This window comes from Puntigrus tetrazona, chromosome 16 (assembly GCF_018831695.1).
Source record: "Puntigrus tetrazona isolate hp1 chromosome 16, ASM1883169v1, whole genome shotgun sequence".
In the NCBI taxonomy this organism is placed as follows: domain Eukaryota; kingdom Metazoa; phylum Chordata; class Actinopteri; order Cypriniformes; family Cyprinidae; genus Puntigrus; species Puntigrus tetrazona.
In genome coordinates this window covers 23,262,752-23,284,477 of record NC_056714.1, presented here as the reverse complement: position 1 = coordinate 23,284,477, position 21,726 = coordinate 23,262,752, and the positions used below count along the sequence as shown (strand labels likewise).

The following is a 21,726-nucleotide window of genomic DNA, read 5'->3' as shown; positions in this document are numbered from 1 at the left end:
CATCAGGGTTGGTTGGCGATTTATTGCCATGCTAGCATCCCTAGCTATTTTCATGGCAAGTCACAAGCTGACATAACATAAAAGAGCAACATGTTTTGCATAAATTTCATCATGTTTGTTTTAGATAAAAATGAGTTAGAGAGTGTTCTGCAGAGTAATAGAAATTAAACCAATGCAATTTAATAAAACATGTTCAAAGGAAAGGATACTGGACTCTGGCATGATGAACATATTTGCAAAACTTCATTTATTAATAAGAACTTGTGTGTGATTCTGCAATGTCCTATTCAGAGTCATGTACATATCATCTTACCATTAAATTGGAACAGTAACATGTGGCATTATGAACCAGACTTGTTGCAGTGTAGCCCAGCTATGCAATACCAGAGGAAAACTAATTGTTTAGACACAACGAGAACAAAACATTTTATGGATTCCAATATCACCAACATAGAAAAAAAATGTCTCACAATAATGGCTTGTCCACATTGTAATGCTGATAGCTCTGAATTGTTCAACAAAACAACTCTGATATAGACCCTACATATCATAAGACGACATTTTTACTACAACTTAATCACTCCTTTGCTCTGAGCACAAACAAAAAGGAGTTTTTTTGTTTTTTTTGTGCCCCCTCCCCCCAGTGATCCGATGCCAATAAAAGTGTTTCAGAGGCCAGATCGATGGCATTTAGGTAGCAATCAGTCATTTTAAATGGTGTGCACACTTTGCACGTGGCTAATTTCTTGTCCGACCGCAAAACAGTTTTGCAATTTCGACACTTATTGAATCAATGCCTTTGTAAGCTAATAAAAGCCATACTGATCTCTGTCTCTCCTTTGCCTTTTCCGTGCCAATTCAGGAAAGTAGGCGCTGTTGTATGGTCTGTCTCTATCCCCCATCTCTCGTTCGTGCTCTTTTTCTTTCCCGCCTCCACTTCTCTGATCCAGTAAAGCCTGTGTCCTTTTCCTCTCCTCCGCTTCTCTTTGCAGCCGTTCAGCCCGTAACCTCTCAACTGAACTGTCATGAGAGGAAAATAATTTTAGGATATAAAAAAAAAAAGTTACTACTGCAGTGGGCATCCACTCATGCATATGTGAACTTGTTTGTAAGGGAAGGAACTCTCAGAGTCTAAATTATGTAACACTTTGCATTTGTTTGTAATTCTAGACTACATTACACAACAGAAAGAAACTCTTAAGTTCTTTAAACATGGAAGATCTCAAAAAGGCATTAATGATAAACATACACTAGTGTTCAAAAGGTTTGAATGATGGTTAAGATTCAGCATGACTAAATTGTGGTGTAGCCAAACAAGATGCTTTATTTGTGTTGACAGAAATAGAAAATGTATTTCACACCTCTCTCCACTCCTCTTCTCTCCTCTGTCTTTCTTCTCTTTCTTCTTATGCTTTTTCTCCTTCCTGTCCTTCACTGCCAGTGCTTTCTTCATCTCTTTCAGGGGATCCAAGCTGTCTTTCAGCTTCCTGTCTTTCTTTTCTCTCTCCTCTTCAGTTATGGTTCTTGGTTTGTTTTTGCCTTTCTCTTTCTTGTCTATATCTTCTTCTTTTTCTTTTCCACCTTTCAGGTACCAGGGTGTTACTTCTGTTCCAGGAGCCGGACCTAGAGACACTAGAAGACCAATAGCACGCTCCTGCTTCTCCTAAAATAAAATATCACAAAGATTACCATTTTGAACTATGTATAAGGTCAAATCTTAAAATTGTACTCTTTTTTTGGCCACACCTTCTCTTCCTTCTTTTCTTTGAGATACTCTGCATTTCCTTTCTTTTCAGACGAGTCCTCAAGAGGAAACAGATTTAAGTGTTCGATCTCTCTGGCTCCCCGGCTTGTCTCTGCCGCCTCTCCATCCTCTGTCCATTTTCCTGTCTGCTGAAGGGCTGCTTGAGCTTTCTTTCTCAAATACTCAGTTCGAGCCTGAGGGATTAAGGGATAGATGAGAAACCAACATTCAGCTTAAGTTAAAATTAGACAGCATTGAAGTATACATTATATTTAATATAAAATTACTTCCGTGAGAATGAATACATCGGGGTCACTGAGTGCAGGAGGGGATGGGAATGTAGTAAATTAACCTAGAAACAGTGGAAGGATGCTGGGTTGCTATGGTTACCTCTTGCTCAGCGCGTTCCACACGCTGCTGAATCTCGCGTTGCTCCTCTGCAGCTTGAGCCTCGTCGCGGCGCACGCGCGCAATGTTGTCCTTATTGCGCACATGCCAGCTCTTTTTGGGCAAAATGTTCATTATGCAATACTTAAGAGAACAGTAAAACAAACAAATGTAGTTCTATTCTCGTAGCAAGTCTGTCAAGCCTCATACAAAGTCTAATACACAAGGCAACACCTTAGTTTATGGCTAACAACAAACAGACTCGTCAACAAACTAACTTACGCAGCGAAATTCAAACTCGCCACTGAATCCCTATGTAAATTAGACCCGCGTCTTCCATTCTGAATGATCACAAAAACGCAAAAAGAACAGCTTTCGAAAACAATATACCGATTCAGTGGTACAGAAAGAGTGCTTTGCAAACACCGGAAGTTGCCGCGGCGTAATTACGTCACACGTAAGAGGGTTGTGACGCATTAAATAGTCACGCACTACATGTAGGCTTCCACACGAGGGCGTAGCGAAAACAAACCCTCAACGAAAGCCTTTTGTTTGCCAGGGGAATTTTGAATACTTGAATAAATCGTAATTCTCAAAAAAGCAGTTTTAATTGTCTTTTTTCATGGTTAAAGACGTGAATAAAAAAGGTACACTCATTAAAAAATATTTTTAATAAATTACAGTTAGCCTTATGCTCATAAAATCTGCATTATTTGTTTATGCAGTAAAACAGTAATATTGTAAAACATTATTACAATTTAAAATAATAATATATTTTTTATTTTAACATATTATAAAACGAAATATATTCCTGTTATGGCAAAGCTACACTTTAAGCAGCCATTCTTGATTATCAAATGATCCTTTAGAAAGCATTATGATATGCTGATTTGGTGCACAAACAGTTTTTATTCTTTTTTTATCATGGTTGTGCTAATAATTTATTAGAAATAGTGATACTTTTTTCAGGATTCTTTGACAAACAGATAGCAGTGAAATAAAAATATGCTGTAACATTACACTTTACTGCTGCATTCAAATGAATGCATCCCTTCTAAACTAAATATTTTTAAACAGGTTGTATTTCTGTAAAATAGTACACAAATCTCAGAATTCCAGTATAAACTGCACTGAAGTCTTAATATGGTCTTGGGTCTTCATCAGGATCATATGCATAATTGTAATGTTGATTCCACTGTGTTGCTGTGTGGTTTTGGGGCTTGGTCTCTCTCTGGGGCTGCTGTGGTTTACGTTGTTCCTTTTGCACTGTGGCATTCAGCTCTTCAATTTGTCTGACCAGGAACTGCTTGTCACGCTGCTCCTGTTTCACCCAGAGATATAAGGATTAAATGATGGATTAATATGGATTAAAGGATGAATTAATATTGGTTTCAGCCAGAGAATAAATTGGAAAGTAAAAGCTAGGTGATCACAACCTTTATCATGAATGTTAAATTATTTTATCTAGCCATTTTTGTGATATTTATCCAATAAAGGAAATTTATTTAAATTAAATATAATTATATTATATATATATGTATATATGCATAACCACTCTAATCCATAGGTTTAGATTAGTAATAACTACAAACTTACCAGTTTACACTGAGACTTCAACAATGTTACACTTTTTCCATGGACAGATGATAAAGCGCTCACATAGCACAGGAGCACACTGTATATATTAAAAATCAAAAATCAGTCCTAATCTTGCAGCAATGTATTATATACATACATAATATAAGTAAATACACACCTATTCCCGGTTTTTCAGATAAGGCTTAAGCCTAGTCCAGAGCTGTGAGAATGTTATGTTTATAAACATCATGGCTAATTAAACTATGGCCTAATCCTGGCTTTGGCTAAGCCTTGTCTGTGAAACCGGGCCATTATCTCTTAAGCATCTCTTTATGGGAATAACAATGTTTTTAAACAAATTATAGTTACAGAAGTACTGGATATTGAGTAAAGGTAATTTTACACAAAACCATAAGAAATCCTGAATTGGAAGCTGTTTATACTGACCAGGAGAAGATGAAGAGTGGTATGGAGAATTTCTGGGAGCCGATATAAAACAGGAATTCTTTACTGGTGTGGCTTAGCTTTTCGACAGCTCCTGGTACAACTTCCCACATTGCTGAGTTCAAGCGGAAAGGCCCACAGCCATAAGATGGATGGATCCTGCCAAAAAGGAGAGATGTGCAGAAATTTAACATAACACTTGACATGTACATGACTGTACACAAATATTCTTTCTCTCTCATTAAAATCAGTGTGCTACAACACGAAGGGTTACAGGCCTCGCTGACCTAGCCACACTGTAAAGGAGAACCACACTGGACAACATCCATCCAAAGAGCAAAACCAACAGGAAGAAGAAGTTGGAGGTGGTGGACCTGAAGTTTCTTGTTGCAGGTTGACAATTCTGGAAGAGAGTTATCTGACACAAGAAAACAGAAACAAACGAGAAATTACAATCAGTTGTGAATTTAGATGTGCATCTAAGAAGGGTGTGCTCATGGTACCTTTTTGCAGTAATAAAAGATTAAGAATTTGACGGTGTTGATGAATGGCAGCAATGGACAGAAAAGAGCTCCAGTCCAAACCACTGTTTGACTGTAAACTAAAGCGAGAACATTCGGGGCAACCAGAAACTCCTGCCGTCCCACCAACTGAGTCAGTTTACAGGAACAATGATCAACCACAATCCTGAAAATGGCAATAGGAAGTTACAGACTTAAATACTGATATTAAAACGTAAGCCAAAATTCATGATCGTGCAAACAGACCTGCGTGGGAATTCCACCAGGATTAGCGTAGCAATGGTGATCAGGAAGTCAAAAAGAGTCAGTTTATACATTTCCTGTCCAACACGTGTCTCCCAGCACTGTTATTGTGAGGGAAAAAACAGTAACTTTTTGAGAAATGTCTTTAAGATATCTATTCTAAAATATTTCAAACATTTGAGAAGAGTATGATTTTTTTTTCAAAGATATGAATTATTAATGCACTAGAACACACCAATTAATCAAACATGACAGTTAAGACATTTACATTGGCGCAAAAGATTTCTGTTTCTGTGCTTTTGGATGTCCTGCTTTTTAAACAATCTTGAAAAATAGTTATTACATTTCCACATAAATATTAAGCAGCATGACTGTTTTCAACATTAATACAAGTTTTTCTAAACATCGAATCATCAAGTTAGAATGATTTCTGAAGGATCAAGTAACACTAAAGCCTGAAGTAATGGCTGCTAAAAATTTAGCTCTGTGATCACAAGAATACATTTCTTCTTTTTTTAAAATTAAAACAGAAACTATTTAAAATTGTACAATTACTTACATTATATTGGTCATAATAGTAATTACAGGGCTTGCAGTTTTCGTTGCCGACTGGTCCATTACAGGTAATCTGCTCCCACAGAGTGAGCAGCAAGACACCCAAACTCACCAAACGCAGGAATACCGCCCTACAATGACCAGAAGAGTTTCCAAAAGAATAATTGCAAAAACCAAATCAATAAGAACAATGTATGAACAGACGATGTGTGCGTATTCAGAGAAAATGACAATGATCCATTTGAAATGATTCATTTAGAAAGCTATTTAATAAGGGTCACAAAAGAAATGTCCTCTTTGGTATCTTTATTCTGTGTGTGTGTGTGTGTGTGTGTGTGTGTGTGTGTGTGTGTGAGTATTGATCGAACCTCAACAGGGCCAGGATGACGGTAGTACTGGGAGAATACTTTTCCAGTAATGCAATCTTGTCGCACAGTAACGGCACAACAAAATTGCTTGCTGTTATGACCATGGAGGGTAAGTATTGCAACAGCAGCCCTGTAAAGCCCGATTTTTCCATGGACTGAGAGAAAGAGAGATTCTAATCAATTCATTATTGAAAAACAAAGCCAGAGAGGGTGATCAGAACCTCAACCAAATAAATAAATAATGACTTTTGCTTAATTTTATAATCTTATATATAATCTTAAAACAAATTGTGAATCTGAATTTACTGGTTTTTGGCATTATGCGATATAACTTCAGCTAACCTGGCTGAACTGAGTCGCCTGTGCAATACCATAGAAAGTTGCAGCAATTAGTATTAAGACTACTAGGTGAAGAAAAACACGGAGCGTGTAGAGAGAGACCGTTTGGCCTAAAGTCAGGGAGGCAGCCTTCTTCTTAAGCCTTTCTTCTTCAAGATCCACCTAAGGGTGACAGACACAGTGGGAGAGAGAAAGAGAGAGAAAAAAAAACAAGACAAAAATAATGAATAACAATATACTACACTAGTAGTTCCTTTTAAAGGAAGTTCACTTAAAAATGAAAATGTGCAAAAATTGACTCACTGGATGCTCTGCAGTAAATAGACGCAACATTTTCAAACATCTGATATAAACATCTCAATAATAATGAGCTTTGTGTTTCCAATGCACAGACCTGTAACCTGTGGCGAAGATTGTTTTGTTTAAGTTTTGTTGCACGGCCTTGGAGACCATGGTCCCATCCTGTAAACACCAGCATACTGTAACCCCCTGCTGCTCCTCCACCCGTCACTACAACAAGACGAGCTGTGTTGCCCATTCTGTCGGCCAGTCAGAGATGTCAATGTAATACTTCAGCAATGTCCTTTCAATATGTTCGTATAGAAAAACCTAACAAGACTCACCTAAAAATCATACAAATGAAGCAGAAGAGGAAGTAGAAGGCTGCCGTCAACAGATAGGCCAGAGGGATGTTGTAGGAAAAGCCATTACTCTCAATCACTGTATTATTATAATAGCCATAAAACAGATATGAATACTCCATAAAACCCTAAAAGAAAAAATTATTGTGATTAGAGAGGATCATTAAGAAAATATTTGCAACAAAAATATTATTTCAAATTAACCGAGATAAATTTCATATTGATTCAGGATCACAAACAAGCATAATTGTAATAATTTACTTGCGCTTTAAGTCTCATTCCATTTATCACATTGTTCAATTCAAAATTTAAATGAAAATGTTGGTTTAAATTCAAAAGCTGCCATTAAAAATGATGACAGTGCTTAATTTCATAATTACACTACTGTAAAAAAAAACAACAACAAAAAAACCTAAAGTGATAATAAAGTCAACAGAAATAATAAGCAACACAGCTGTATTCAATAAAAAAATTTATTTGGTTATTGAGAATCAAATCCTAAATTAAATAAACTACATAAAAATAAATAAAAAAATAAAACATTTAATTTGAACTGCAATGATATTTCGTTTATTTTGGTTAAATAAATAAAGGACTTTTTAAAAACTTTCTTCTTCATTTTTCAGAAATGTCAAAAAATCTGAACGCATGTCCATACCGTTCCTGAAACCAGGTCCAGAAAGTATGTGTAAAACACCAGAAGGGCACCAGGTTTTGGATCATACTGCAAGCATATCTCCTTACCTGACAGATTACAAGAAGTACACTTATTTTAGTTCAGTGAAAATAGACAAAGCATTATTAAAATGCAATAATATAAAAAAGTACACTTGTATGCATATTGTATAAATAACGGAAAGTTTTTCCCTTCAATCCCTTATAAGTAAAGGGCTAAGAAAATTTGAGAGAATCTCAGCAATCCTATAAAGTAATCCTTGTAAGTAATGAAAACATATCAGAACATAGAAGGAAAGACACAATTTAGACAGTTAAACAACAGCCAACCTGCTTATAAAGTAATAGGGTTTCCTTTGAAAGGATTAGTTATTATAATGAATTATTAACTGAATTAACAAATGATTTTAAAACATGACATCATGTGGGTTTATTGTTTTTTTTTTTTTTTTTTTTTAAATCTAATATACGTTTGTGAAGTTAGACTGTGAAGGATTTAATGCTAAACATGACAGACTGGTCTTGTCGCCGTTATGAATACTGTTATACTGATATCTGATAACCAGTTAGAACGTTCTTGTTAGAGCAAAATTAGGCTATTCAAGCATGAGAGGCTGTGTTGTGTTGTACACCAGAGAGACTGTGCTCTTACCGGTTAAATTGAATGTGGAAGGGATGGTGGAGTTTAAGTTCATGGAGTGAAACACGATACTGGGAATGAGGACAAACGCAGCAATTAACAAGGAGGACAGGAAGTTGAGAATCACAAGAAATCTCAGGAACAAGAAGTAGGATTGAACTCCTCCACCAAAGTGACCTACAAAAAAAAAGTTTATTTTTAATGATATTATGTATAGGCTTATTTTCTCTCTTTCTTGGTGTCTTTTCTCAGATGACCAGACGTATTTACCTACCATTTAGTGGAAAAACATGTGTATATGCAAATGAGAGCATTTATCATTTTTGTAAATTAATTCATATTTGCATTACCTCCTACTCTTTGGATTCTCCTCTTCCACAGAACAAAATAGCTGAGAATGTGTTTGGCAACCTCTGAGAAACGACGGAACGTCTGCGATTGTTTGATGTTCCAAGCGCTAGAAACAGCTGGAACTCTCATCTGCTGCACCTGCCTGGAAGAAGACGGCAAAAACGAGCAAAACTTTTGGGAGCTGAAGTTAGAACAGCGAGAATTTGAATTTGAATTTGAATTTGAATTGTTTTTCGTCACGTCTAATGCGTCCCTAAATAATGATAACATACGAATGCAAAAGTTGACACTGGTAATTGTATGTAAAAAGATGATGCACGTGTACCATACTGCTTTCTTCAGGCCCATGTGCAGCGGCAGCTCGCGGAGACTTCGAGGTTCCTTGGAGTCTTCAGCATCTTGAGGTGGGGAGGCCCAATCAAACTGAACCTCACGTGTGTCTTGGGCGGGAAATGTCCGCAACCTCAGAGAATGCTGGGAACCGTGAGGACTAGGGTAGTCTGTATATGTTCAGAGATGTATTTCAAAGCAATCACAATTACAAAAGTTGGTATATTAATATTATACATGGAAAAGAAGGGACAATACTGACGCTTGACTGCACTGAGAGACTTTACAGTCAAGTACAGTAATGGCTGTGTCAAAAACTGGGACTGAGAACAAAATGGAGCAGCATTTCCCCATCAGCTCTTAAAATATTCTGTGCACTACATTTCTATACATAGCCATGACCTATATATGCACATCCCTACCAGTTCTCTTTAACACTTCTAAAATAACATAAGACTTCACACTGAACATGGGTGAAACTAAGGACAGATATCTTTTGTTAGATTTACTTATTCAGTACAATAATTCAGACACAAGATCATACAGATCATAACTGTTTAGGATATGCATTATATAAAGATAATAATTCATTAGTATCAATTTACCAAGAAAATAAATAAATAATAATAATAAAAAAAAAAAAAAAAAAAAAAAAAAAAAAAAAAAAAATATATATATATATATATATATATATATATATATATATATATATATATATATATATATATACACACACACTAAAATAAAAATATTTTAGGTAAAAAGGTATTTTGTTTCAAAAGGTTTAGTTATTGCTTTATTACACCACTACACCGATCTATAAAAACACAATACAATATACTTTTAGCATTGTTTACAGGATGGCAGGTCAAAACATTAAAAGTTTATACATGTAGATGACCTTACACATGTATCACATTAACTCTTTGTTACACACCGTCTTACCTGGAGGTGGATGGACTTGATTGTTGAATTCTCTTAGCTCCATCAGAAAACAGGTACTATTGGCACGGATTCACGTGAAACAAACAGCACAATAACAGAAGCTGTCAGTAGTTCATAGCTATGCTGACGGAGAAGAACACAGGTGTGTCAGGACTTTGTCATCTGAACTTTGAGTCTCATGGAAATAAACTTTGGAAAGACTTCCTTGTACTTATTACCAGCTGATCACTAGCTGCACGCTATCCAGACTAACTGTGTATTGTCAGCTGGAACCTATTGAGAGATCCAGTTACAATCTGTAAACACTTTGAGGCATTAGCTTTCTCTGTGGATTCATAACAGATTTACTAAATTATTTGTGACTGCTAAATAATGACTTCAGTGCTTTGATACAATCTGTGTTGTCAAAAGCGCTATGTAAACAAGTGATTTGATTTGACTAAATGAAGTTTATTCGTTGTAAAAAAAGGTATGAGTTAAAGCTATTTTTTTTTTTCAGAATCTACATGTTTTATTATCTGTTAAAAGTGTTGTCATAGAGACAAGGGGCATACCCTTTTTGTTGCATAAGCCAATGAGTCTTTATATTAACAGACTATCAATTCTTATCACTATCACACACTGTTAACAAACAAGAGAATTAAATAATAAAAATGTCAATTTCACAGTGCAACGTATGAAAGATTAATTAAGAGGAGAAAAGAAAGAGAGAAAACAGTTGGTACACAATATCATACAAAAGTTAAAAAACGTCTATTTCAAAATGTTATACTTCAACTTTCTACTTACCAAAAAAATACTGAAAAACTTTGTGCAATAATTTGCACAAAAATACTATAAAAGATATGCGAGTTATTACAGTACGACACTTTTTGTGTCCATTTCACCAGGAAGTTTGGGTAGGATTTAAGAAAAATACTGTGATTTCTCCCAACAAAACCTCAAAGATTTGTGTTTAATACTCCAAAAAGTAAACATCTGAAATACAATACATCAGGTAGATATTACAGGAACCAGAACAGAAGCTGAACCGATCGATAAACTAAACACCACTGCTACCATCCAGTGAACAAGGATAAAATAATCTGAATGTTTTAAAATAGAACTATTCATTATAATTTGATTTTGCAAAAACAAAACATTTCAGCTCTTTTAAGAAAACCTTTGTAACATTAGATTGAAACTTGTAAGTTGCACATCATGTGGTATCAAACCAAAAAAAACGAATGAAGAACAAAATAGCAGAAACATTCACTCCTACTTTCTGAAAAAGTGAAAAACAAAAGTTACCAACCACTTTCACATTCTTTGCAGAATTATAATAATATTTATACATATGGCAAAAACATCAATCCATCACAGTGGATGAAAAAGGCAGACTAACTTTTAATGACAATACATACACCTTATCATAAAAGTTGCATTACCTCAATGACACCATTACAGAGAGAGTGCTCAAAGTAGTAGTGATATGGGTCCAACATTCATTAGTTTTTTTTGTTTGTTTTTTTTTGTTTTTTTGTAAATGGATGGATTCAGTTACAAGTATGTGTGGGAGGTTAATTTGAGTCCCAAGGTCACAAATGTGCAGAGAACCACTATTAAAATACAATACAAATGTCCTTTCCAATTGTTTAAAGCAACATGGACATAATTTAAGCAATACTGCCCTGGTCAGAAAAAATCTGTTTGCACTGTGTTTTTTTTTTTTTATCAGATAGCAAAAAAAATACTCACAATTTTTAAAGTGTAATAAAATAAATGATAATTATCGTAATTATGGAAAACATTTGAAGCCATTGTTAATAAAATACAGATTGATGTCCTTGGGTTCATCATGTATCACATTTCTGTGTTGTTTTTTAAAAAAAACAAAACACCTTGAATGGCAGTTGATGGCTCTTACAGTGTTGGGAAATGTTTTTTTTTTTTTTTTTTTTTTTGTAAACATACCAACTCTCTGGTTATCAGCCCGATCACTGCGTCGCATTTGTTTCACTCAGCCTTCTCTCTTACCACATCCTCTTTCTCCCCTTCACCTCGTTCCCTCCTCTCTCTCTTTTTACCTCCTTTCATCACTTGTCCTACTCCTACACAAGCAACAGCGATGATGTGAATTACGAAGTATATGGAGCTCCAGTAGCTGACGGTGTCACTGGCCTTCAGGAGAACAAAACCCATGCACATGTAATCGTAAGCCCTCATCTTAAGGAACCAGTGGATCCAGTCGAAGACATTCTGGCCCGTCGGCCCAAGGCGGGCTCTGACTGATGCCTCCATGGCCGATTCTGCTGCGATACACAGTGGGATGGTGAGAAAAGAGAGGTAGTAACCGGCGTGGAGGCCATGCCAATAAGCACTGATTAACATAGTCCATCCAGCCCTGTCATAATAAGTAAAGAGAGGAAAAACAAAGAGAAAGTTAAAGATTAGTGATGGTCAGGTAACAACACAATCCAGTTGAAAGGTCAAATGTACATGCTTGTACCTGAGAGCGTATGCTCTGAAAGGAGCGTTGGGGTAGATGTAGTGGTGAAGCCACCACTGCACAGTCATGTTCCAGTAGCGCATGCCGTGCCGAACCTTTACGCAGAAATCTGTGTTGTAACAGTCAATGTTCTGGATCGTTTTAAAGTCGTACTCCACAGCTGTGTTCGGATCAGGGCTGAAACAAATATTAACATTTCATTAACATTATCAACCGCCTGATCAAACCTCAAGTGAGCTTCTTATTTCCTGTTGATAATCTAGCTAAACTGTCTCAGAGGTCCATGTTTAATAAACGTGGCCTTTTTTAATTGTGATTGCCATTTAAACTAGGGGTGGACATATTAGTTAATGCTGATATTAAGAGATTAATTTTAATTTATTTGTACTATTTGACTGAACTGCGCATGCTCATTTTCCTTGCTTTTACAGATTTAGATTACAGCCTACCAATCCAGTACATTTTTTTTGGTAAACCCCTCAGATTTTGCTCCTTTTATGTAGAAAGAGGATCTTAGGGACCCTTTTCACATTTCCGGGTTTCTCAACATCGGATGTCGTCATAGTTGGGTTAACTTTGAAATGCAGCTAATGGAAGAGTACCAAAAATATATTTTTTGCATTCCCATTAGCTCAAATAGCAGAAGAACAGCTCTATAATAGTGTTTTAATTACTTTCAATAAAGCGGAATTTTTTTCCCCATAATTTTAAGGTAACATTATGCAAAGAATAGTGTTATAAATGTCCATAGATTAAAAAAAAAAAAAAAAATACAAATATGAAAAATTTTGAGGACGATGCTGATGACAGTTAAACATGTCAGAAAAAGTATGTTATTAAAATTATCTGTTGGGTATTTTAAGCTGAACCTTCACGCATACATTCTGGGAACACATTAGACTTATATTACATATCGTAAAAAAGGGCATTTATTTTCCAAAAAATATTTCACAAATACATATTAAAAATAACAAATACACAACCAACTGTTTGCAATTTTGATGTTTTGAGTTCAATTTGAATGATTTCTGAAGGATCTTGTAACACTGAAGACTGGAGTAATGGCTGCTGAGAATTTTGATTTCCATTACATAGAACAAAAGCTGTTTTAAAATGTTACTAATACTGCAAAAGAAAATATATTTTAAATATATATTTAGTAAATCTGTTATATTTTGAAACAAATAAATGCAGCAGAAACATTTACAAAATTCCTGGTAAAGCAAGTAAATATTTAGTGAGACTTTTGTGCGTGCATTTCTCCTATTCTCTTTACAAATAATTATATTTGTCTTGACAATTGTGGTTTAAAACTACCCAACTGTGACCCTGCTGTCCTCTGTTTTATTGCATCCTGCTTCAAGTGTGTTACTGTAAAAGTAAACTAAAGTTGCGTTGTATGCTTTCAAAGATCATAACTGTTACTTCCTGGTGTATAGATATATCTGTGGGTGGACTTTAAAGTCATCAGATTTACAAGTTACAGTCAAATTGTAAAAGAACTCTATCAGTAAAGTTTATTCTACCTATATTTCACAGTCGGTCCTCCTCCAGGTTTGGACAGCGCCCCCTGGGGGTAACAGCCTAGACCGGCACTGATGCAGCCAGCCTCTGCTCCACACCACGCAGAGTAGAAACGCATCCGGAATACAAAGAAAACGGCCACCATGTACAAAAACCTGAAAAATAATACTACTATGATTCTTGTGATAATGTATTATTTACTTTTTCCATCTCATTTAGCATTTCATTTCTTGCTGCCTGTTTGGTATGGTATTTCACGAACCTGTAAAAATAGTTGTGGTCCAGGAATTCATCAGTACGGACATAAGATAAAGGAAATACGGAGTTGACGGCTATGAAGAGAGCTCCGTAAACAGGCACCATCTTCAGCCTCTGCAAGCAGGGCTCTTTACCCGGCAATGACAGAGGACTGGACTGCTGCAGCCAGTCTGCATATGTCTGATAACGGAAGAAGGGACCTGCAGAACACCAGCAAGAGTGGGTGGGATAAAGAATGGAAAATGAAGGAACGTGAGAAGAGAATGGCAAGAGTTATCATGAAGATATGAAGCAGACGGGCAAAGGCAGGATGGATTATAGATATGGAAACAAATGGAATATTGGAATGAAAAATGAGCCACGGTTTGGGAGGATAAATCATGGCAAAAGAGGAGCGATAATAAACACAATCAGTTATAAAAGTAAATTGGACTCACACATTACTGAACTAGTAGCAGAGAGAAACAGAGAGAGACATGTTAGCAAACATGCAAAACAAACAGCACAGAACATTTGAATACACCCAGAAGCATTTCCTACTTATTAAAACGACACAAAAAAGCATGCAAAATACCTGTCATAATGCCCACATAGCAGTAGCTGTATGATATAATGTCATAAAGTGAAGGCTCGAGGGAAAGTCCTTCCACAACTGGGGATTTGGAGAAGGTGCTCACTTCCTTTTTCTTTTCCAAGTGATAACTTTGAATCTCATTGGCTAAACTGACCATCTGTGCATTCAAAACAAAAACTCAATCAATATACACGCGAAGTGCAAAACGTGGCTAATTTTATCGTCTCGTACCTTTAAAGTTAAAAGAAGTTGAATGGCATTGGCAAAAGGTGTTGGTTGAGGAAGACCAAACCAGGTGACCAGACGGAAAAAGAGGAGGTACAGGAACGTCCAACCCAAAGACAGAGCAGGGGCACTTCTAAATTAAAAAAAAACAAACAGACGAAGGTGAAACAGGAGAAAACACGCCAAAACCAATGTAAAAGCCAAGATGGCTACATATCATACTAACCGCCAGTTGATCTTTATAATCAGCCATGTTCCTAACACTGTACATAGAGAGTGTAGAGTGTGGATGCCACAGGTTGCTATCGAGACGATCAAACCCAACAGCAATGCTGCCCCCTGCTTGACCGGAGGACCTGGTAAATAATATAAATAGGAAAATTATCAACAGCTGTTATTTAACGTCACGATTCGGAATATTTCTATATTGTGTTATACATCAGAGAATAAAGGATACTCGAAAAAGAAATAAATTAAGGTGGGAACTTGATTCCATGCATCGGTTATTGACTGGATTATTGATGAATACAGGGACATTAAATCTTAATCATCTTTCTCATTATCATTTCATTACTCCAACCAGCATTATGTATCCGTGCAGCAATGAAGCATCACTGGTACACTGGGAAAGCCTATAAATTCATTATAATTTATTTGACTGACATAAATGTACATTTTGACATATAATAATGTCCATAATAATAATAAATAATCTATCAGTAAAAACTGTGATCTACTGTGATCTATGCGTGTTTGAAGTAAGATTTAATATGCTGTACTTTTTGTCACGAAACAACATTGTGTGATGGGCTGAACCAGAGCCGTTGAGAATCAGAGATGCGCTTTGACCTCGCTTTCAACTAATGTCCAGATTTCCAAGAGATAAACTAATGCGTTAAATTGACAAAATCTGCTGTAATATCCTCGACGTTCTGCCGAGTGTGCTTGAGAAGCACTAAAATGAATGGGGTTCAACTCGGTTTCTAAACGGCTCTGGGCTGAACCCTTTAAAATAAGAACTGTAAAGCAATATTAATGTCAAATTAACTAGCTTCATCTGTATTCACCATATTTTTCACACATCCATGTAAGAATAACATGGTCAGACTTACTTAGGTAGCGGAAGAGGAATCCTACAGGTATTGATGCAGCAAGGATTCCTAGGTAGACTAATTCATCTGGTGACATCTTTCTGTTTACACCAACAACAAAGTATAACAGCTGTGTCACTGTTTAAGACGGGGGTTCTCAACTCAGAGGTCCGCTTTCCTGCACAGTTTAGCTCCCGCCTTAATCAAAGGTTGAGAACCTCTGTTTTAAGATGTCATATTTCATTATCAACATAACATTCGATTGGTATGTGGCTTGGAAAAAAATTAAAAGTCATAATTTATTCACCCTTCAGTGAAGTTTCTTCCTTCTGTTTAACACTGAAGACATATTTTAAAAAATGTGGTTAACAAAACAGTTGCTGGTCCCCATTGACTTTCACATTTTTTTACTGCCAACATTTAATCAGTCATCCCATCTTTGACATGACTAAAAATGAAACAACAAAATATATATGTAATGCTTATTTTAAGCTCATTAATATTTGAGTCACACTTTATTTTAAGGTGTTCTTGTTACGGTGTAAATGTAAATTTAAATACGGAGTAATATTAATTAACTGCATGCACGGTTTACTTGTATGCAATAATGAGTAATTAATTGTTATTATAATACACCTTAAAATAAAGTGATAGCAATCTTTTCTCAGATTTAATTAATGAATTTACTGAACCAGACTTTTCCAACGTGTGATGACAGGTCTCTCGCTCATGCACTCACTTCCAGGCACAAGTCATTCAGCATATCTGAACAAGTTATCGTATGTTTTTCATAGTCAGTGTTTAGATGTATCTAATAAACTGGCCTTGCAGATAAGCAGACTGACAATGGATCAGTGAGAATGTATAATATATACCGCCTATAATTCTTAAATAACCAGAGCAATACTTACAGCAGTGATATATGGAGATGTGCTATCAAGACGATTTATTCTGAAGGATATTAAAACATCCTACAGTCCCCTTTAACCTCCCGCACTGGCGTGTTCAATCCACACCACTTCCTACTACCGCATATGTTCATGGATCGCTTTACGAGTTGCCAGATATTCACAACAAACGCAACAATAAATTGTGACGAAATTGTAAAAAAAAAAAAAAAAAAAAACAAGGGAAGAGGAGACAAATTATAGAATTTTTGTCCACACAATTAAAATAGATGCAAAAGACCTTCGTGGTCTTGTAAAAATTGTTGAATCAAAGTCCTATAATTTTAACAAGTGTTCGCGTAATGTAAGTTTATTTTATATTTTCTGATTGTGAAAGACATCTGAAGTCCAAAAAACTTTATTGTGAGGTTTACAGTAACAGACGTAATTTATTTTCTCATAAGAGATCAAAAAATAAATAAATGAATAAAACAACCAGTCATAGTCTGAATATCTGGCAACCCCCTCAACAGACGGGAACTTTCACTGTGGCTTCTAGGGGCGGAGCACTGATTGATACAGGCGCTCAAACCGGAACAAACCATAAGCTTTTCAGTCACCCTTAAAATATTTGGGACTTGTCGCAAAGATTTATCAGTAACTACAAACCATGGTAAACAAATCTGCATGGCAATTGGTTTTTAATTAAAAACAAGCCACGCATTTTTTGTTGCATTTACTTTTGTTATATGTCTAATCTACAAATTCATCATATTTTTTCCACTAACGTTTAAACTGTACATGCGGCTCATCCCAAACACGCTTAAATTGTTTTCGGTCACCTCAGACTCTGCCTCGGAGTACCGATGGAGAAAGAAGCTTTGCTTCGGCGCATGATACAGTTTATTTTTAAGGGCTCGAAGCGGTGGTGACGCCTGCTGTTCAGGACGGTGTAACTGCAACCTAAAAAGCAGCATGCATAAAACACCTTTTACAAATTAAATGCAAATATTTTTATTAAATTATATTCATCTTTTAATGTTTTATTGTATTTGTTATATTAAATACACCGTTATGAAGTCTGTATAGCGTGTTATTTTATTCGTTAGTAACCTTGTATTGTTTCATCAAAAAAACTGATCAAGAGATCTGGTTTAGGCACTGAAATCACGTGACTTTTTCGCGCAGTTCAATGTGAGCTCCGAGTCACTTGTTCGAATCTAACGATTCTTAAAGAATCCGACGTTTCACCAAGCGAAAGCGCCAAGCAGTGGATGATTTACGGTTGTGTCGTTCCTAAACGTCATTTATAATCCGTACAAATACGCGCTTGTTGTAGTTAACGGACTTCAAACAGTCGTTGCTAGTCTGTCGTAGCGAATGAGGGGTTTTCTGCCATAAAGTTAATCTCTCGTTCTAACTGCGCTGAACTTTAACACGGTTTCTCTTCAAGTGCACGAGTGAGACAACTACTCCAAGGTTATATTGCTCGCGTGCATTATATAAATGACATTCTAATTATCCGTATTATAATGCATACTTATAAAGTTTTGTGCCTATTTTTTAACAGATGGCCAACTCAAGAAAAGTGGTCGAGTTTTTCTACGATATTGTTTCTCCGTATTCCTGGCTGGCGTTTGAAGTGCGTAGTGTTTTTCTCCTTTAAAGTAGTTAAGCGCAGTCCAGTTTGCACAAGGCGTTATCATCATATAATGTGTTCATTTTGTGTTTTAAGGTGATGTGTCGCTATAAAACTGTTTGGAACATCGACCTCAAATTTAAACCAGCATATTTAGGGGGAGTAATGAATGAATCGGGTAATGTGCACGTGCATATATTAAAAACAACAGTTCTAGATTCATGAAAAAGTGTTGTATCTAGTCTCATACTGTGCTATGTATTTTTTTAAAATACCAAAAAAAGAATGCATTGTTTACTGAAATAGATCTAAAGTAACTAATATTAGACTGTCATGTGAGCAATAATCATGCAACAGCTTTTTAAAGCATTATTAAAGTGTGCTCTGTTTTTGAAATAAGATAATATAACGTTGTTTCGTCTATTTTTAGGCAATCGACCCCCTGCAGTAGTCCCAAATAAGTTTTATTACATGACCACAGATCTGAAGCGAGTGTCTGAATATTTTGGCGTTCCCGTGGTCGCACCATCAGATGTTTTTGAGGCAATGTTTGAGAAGGGTATTGAAACCACGACCATGAGCCAGATTTTCTTTTGCCATATAGATTATTTTAAGAGCAATCTTCATTTCTTTTATTTTTCATTTCCCATCTTTTCATGTAGGCTCTTTGAATGCTATGCGTTTTTTGACTGCTGTAGCAGAGAAGGAAAAAGAGGGAGACGTTATGGTGGAAAGGGTGTCTAGAGAGCTCTGGAAAAGAATCTGGAGCACTGATCAGGATGTTACCCAGCCTGCTTCATTCATTCAGGTATTCTAAAGATTAGCTTTTTAAAAGAGGCATCAGATGCAGAACCTGTTTTGTAAAATTGCTAATTAGAATTCATTCACATTGTCTATTTCCTAACATGATGTCATAAAACTATACACATTAAAATTTTCAAGATAACCTCTGTTGTACATCACCACTATATGAAAACAGACTTGTTTCGTGTTGCACAGGCAGGATTAAAGGCAGGTCTCTCAGCCAATGAGTTGGAGGAAATTCTGGCCCTTACCAAATCTCAGCCAATCAAAGACAAGCTGAAGAGCATCACACAAGAAGCACTGGGCTATCAAGTCAGAGTCTTTTACTTGAATATTTGTACTCTGTCTCTATCAATATAATACATATTCCTTACAGTGATCTCTCCCCGCACCATTTTTGCAGTGCTTTGGTTTCCCTTTCATTGTGTGTCACGTGAACGGGAAGGCTGAGTGCTTCTTTGGTTCTGACAGATTTGAGATCATGGCTCAATGCATCGGTAACCACAGATTTTTACAATACTGTAGTCTAATGGTTATTTTCATCATATACATTTTTCTAGGTGGTTTATTTCACTTGATTATATTTTAAACCATAATTTCCTACCTAACCATGGGATATTAAAATCTAAAAGTATTTTAAATTGTCCAATCATGGTCTTTCTTTTGTGTTACAGGTGAGAAGTGGGTGGGGCCTCACCCGGTCAAACCTACATCCAAAATATGATCAATACTTCTAAGTACAATTTTAGGAACGCTGTACGTTCACATTGCTTTTACGAAATAATCATACTGAATTCAAAAGACAGGAAAAAAACAAGCTGAAATAGAAACAGAAATATTAAGATGTCTATATACTGTACTGTTTCTTCTTCTCACCCAAGGCTGTAAAAACTGTAATATTGAATGTTATTGCAGTTTAAAATAAAGCGTTTCCACTCTAATATATTTTACAGTGCAATTTATTAATGTATTTGGCAAAACTGAATTTTCAGCACCAATTATTCTGGTCTTAAGTGTTAGACTAAAGATCAATATAGTGTAACTGTTGGACAATATAAGATATTTTCCATTGTCTCTTCACACTCCAGTCTAGTAGGTGGCAGAAATACACCATAAAAAACTGATCTGACGATCGCCATTCATTGAAATAAGAAGAAATCAATCCTAAAGTAGGAGTAGCGGACAACACCAGGGGTAAGTTGAACATGTGAGTGTAAATTATGTTATTGCAGTTTTTCAACTGATAGTACTGTAAGTGAATGAAGAGAATTTTACTTAATGTGATTAAAACATCTAACTGCATCAAAACCTCCGACCAGGAGGGAAGCTCACTGAAAATCACGTTTGCAAATTTGACATACAAGAGTTAAAATGAGTAATTAATATGAATTTTAGTTCAGTATTTCAATTTGTATTTATAAAAAAGGTTATATTGTTGACTGCTTTTGCTTCATTTGGTTAATAAAAATAGTTCCAAACAAAGATCACAGCAGAACAGTCGCGCATAGTTTTGTTAACGAATGATTCACGTTTTTTGAGGTTTGAATCAGTGGCCCATTCAGGTACTTGATTCATTCTTGAATCAGTGGCCTAAATGAATCGTGGGAAGGCTTCAGTGACTCATTTATTAAAATAGCAGTTTGTTGCAGAATGTACAAGCTTAGGTTAGATTAGGTTACATTTTTAATAAAATTGTGTCACTGAGGGTAAAACCAGCCCCTCCTCCGGAGCTGGGAACATATATAGTATTTTTGAACTCCCAGAGACTGTACAACGTGTGAAGCACATGAAACACCAGCTAAGCTAATTTGCTAACCACCATATGACATATAAGATAATATACGAAGTAGTCACACATACATGTATATTACTGATAGTTCAAACAAACTCATGTTATACAAAACCTCTAATGTTACTCTTAGGCATAATGCTTACAAACTCTACACAAACTGATGGAATTCTAATACAAGATGTTCGTTGCTCACTGTCTGTTTATAACTTAGTTTGCAAATTTCACTGTTAACAGAGTGCCCACTGACCAATCGCTGTCCTTTTTTTCTTCAGGAGAGAAATGGGAGGGACCTCATCCTGATCAACACTCCACCTTATGTGTCAGAGAAAACATGTGCCTTCATTAGAGTTATGTTTAAACTTCACTTTTTGTGGTAGCTTTGTAAATTAAGCTCTGTATATCACATCACTGTTCAATAAAAAAGTTTTGTAATGTTTGAAGTAGATAACAAATGTCAGTAGATTTAAAAATGAGACATCTACTCTTTCATTTAAAATATCTTACAAATTAATAAACTCATTATTATTAATTAAATTATTAAAACCACAAGACAGAACACAACAAGTGCACTGTAGGAATCATCAAGGTGAAGGAGCACACAGACCAAAGTGGCAGAAGTCACATTCATGAGAATAAATGAGAATGGGAATAAGCACACAAGGTATTAGTAACTGAAGAGCACA

The 21,726-nt window shown here is 35.8% G+C and overlaps 4 protein-coding genes across 5 annotated transcripts; 1 reads left to right on the top strand and 3 right to left on the bottom strand.

The window, feature by feature from the left end:
* Window positions 1-221: 221 nt before the first annotated feature.
* leng1 (leukocyte receptor cluster (LRC) member 1) lies at window positions 222-2,660 on the bottom strand. The gene is made up of 4 exons (XM_043260949.1): window positions 2,135-2,660; window positions 1,747-1,938; window positions 1,362-1,663; window positions 222-1,020 (listed from the first exon to the last, which is right to left on the bottom strand). The coding sequence occupies exons 1-4, from the start codon at window positions 2,264-2,266 to the stop codon at window positions 807-809; spliced, it is 840 nt and encodes a 279-aa protein (XP_043116884.1). The 5' UTR covers window positions 2,267-2,660; the 3' UTR covers window positions 222-806.
* Window positions 2,661-2,783: 123 nt separating this feature from the next.
* On the bottom strand, window positions 2,784-10,552 carry tmc4 (transmembrane channel-like 4). Its single transcript, XM_043260945.1, has 16 exons — window positions 9,762-10,552; window positions 8,812-8,986; window positions 8,486-8,628; window positions 8,148-8,312; window positions 7,479-7,564; window positions 6,803-6,948; window positions 6,574-6,718; window positions 6,183-6,341; window positions 5,841-5,995; window positions 5,477-5,603; window positions 4,921-5,018; window positions 4,657-4,840; window positions 4,441-4,571; window positions 4,157-4,312; window positions 3,728-3,806; window positions 2,784-3,452 (listed from the first exon to the last, which is right to left on the bottom strand). Exons 1-16 carry the CDS (start codon window positions 9,802-9,804, stop codon window positions 3,270-3,272), a joined length of 2,175 nt encoding a protein of 724 aa, XP_043116880.1. The 5' UTR covers window positions 9,805-10,552; the 3' UTR covers window positions 2,784-3,269.
* Window positions 10,553-10,685: 133 nt separating this feature from the next.
* Window positions 10,686-16,968, bottom strand: mboat7 (membrane bound O-acyltransferase domain containing 7). 2 transcript variants are annotated; one of them, XM_043260947.1, is made up of 10 exons: window positions 16,833-16,950; window positions 16,229-16,260; window positions 15,943-16,022; window positions 15,057-15,186; window positions 14,837-14,963; window positions 14,606-14,762; window positions 14,036-14,231; window positions 13,776-13,928; window positions 12,250-12,426; window positions 10,686-12,144 (listed from the first exon to the last, which is right to left on the bottom strand). In XM_043260947.1, the coding sequence occupies exons 3-10, from the start codon at window positions 16,016-16,018 to the stop codon at window positions 11,757-11,759; spliced, it is 1,404 nt and encodes a 467-aa protein (XP_043116882.1). In that variant the 5' UTR covers window positions 16,019-16,022; window positions 16,229-16,260; window positions 16,833-16,950; the 3' UTR covers window positions 10,686-11,756. The 2 variants fall into 2 exon arrangements, with proteins under 2 accessions (XP_043116882.1, XP_043116881.1); XM_043260946.1 differs by lacking the exon at window positions 16,229-16,260 and having other exon boundaries at window positions 16,833-16,968.
* Window positions 16,969-18,005: 1,037 nt separating this feature from the next.
* LOC122359881 (glutathione S-transferase kappa 1-like) lies at window positions 18,006-20,192 on the top strand. Its single transcript, XM_043260092.1, has 8 exons — window positions 18,006-18,287; window positions 18,379-18,450; window positions 18,544-18,625; window positions 18,878-19,006; window positions 19,110-19,255; window positions 19,447-19,563; window positions 19,655-19,748; window positions 19,926-20,192. Exons 2-8 carry the CDS (start codon window positions 18,379-18,381, stop codon window positions 19,973-19,975), a joined length of 690 nt encoding a protein of 229 aa, XP_043116027.1. The 5' UTR covers window positions 18,006-18,287; the 3' UTR covers window positions 19,976-20,192.
* The last annotated feature ends 1,534 nt before the right edge of the window (window positions 20,193-21,726 follow it).

Coding starts and splice junctions, on each gene's coding strand:
- mboat7 (XM_043260946.1), bottom strand. CDS start 16,018: ATGTCACCAGATGAATTAGTCTACCTAGGAATCCTTGCTGCATCAATA. Junction 14,964..15,056: donor ATTATAAAGATCAACTGGCG/GTTAGTATGATA, acceptor TTTTTAATTTAG/AAGTGCCCCTGCTCTGTCTT. Junction 12,145..12,249: donor TTCAGAGCATACGCTCTCAG/GTACAAGCATGT, acceptor TTATTATGACAG/GGCTGGATGGACTATGTTAA.
- LOC122359881 (XM_043260092.1), top strand. CDS start 18,379: ATGGCCAACTCAAGAAAAGTGGTCGAGTTTTTCTACGATATTGTTTCT. Junction 18,451..18,543: donor ATTCCTGGCTGGCGTTTGAA/GTGCGTAGTGTT, acceptor TTGTGTTTTAAG/GTGATGTGTCGCTATAAAAC. Junction 19,007..19,109: donor TGAGGCAATGTTTGAGAAGG/GTATTGAAACCA, acceptor CTTTTCATGTAG/GCTCTTTGAATGCTATGCGT.
- leng1 (XM_043260949.1), bottom strand. CDS start 2,266: ATGAACATTTTGCCCAAAAAGAGCTGGCATGTGCGCAATAAGGACAAC. Junction 1,664..1,746: donor AAGAAAAGAAGGAAGAGAAG/GTGTGGCCAAAA, acceptor ATTTTATTTTAG/GAGAAGCAGGAGCGTGCTAT. Junction 1,021..1,361: donor GAGAAGAGGAGTGGAGAGAG/GTGTGAAATACA, acceptor CTCTCATGACAG/TTCAGTTGAGAGGTTACGGG.
- tmc4 (XM_043260945.1), bottom strand. CDS start 9,804: ATGGAGCTAAGAGAATTCAACAATCAAGTCCATCCACCTCCAG. Junction 5,996..6,182: donor AGGCGACTCAGTTCAGCCAG/GTTAGCTGAAGT, acceptor TCTTTCTCTCAG/TCCATGGAAAAATCGGGCTT. Junction 4,841..4,920: donor CTGGTGGAATTCCCACGCAG/GTCTGTTTGCAC, acceptor TGCCATTTTCAG/GATTGTGGTTGATCATTGTT.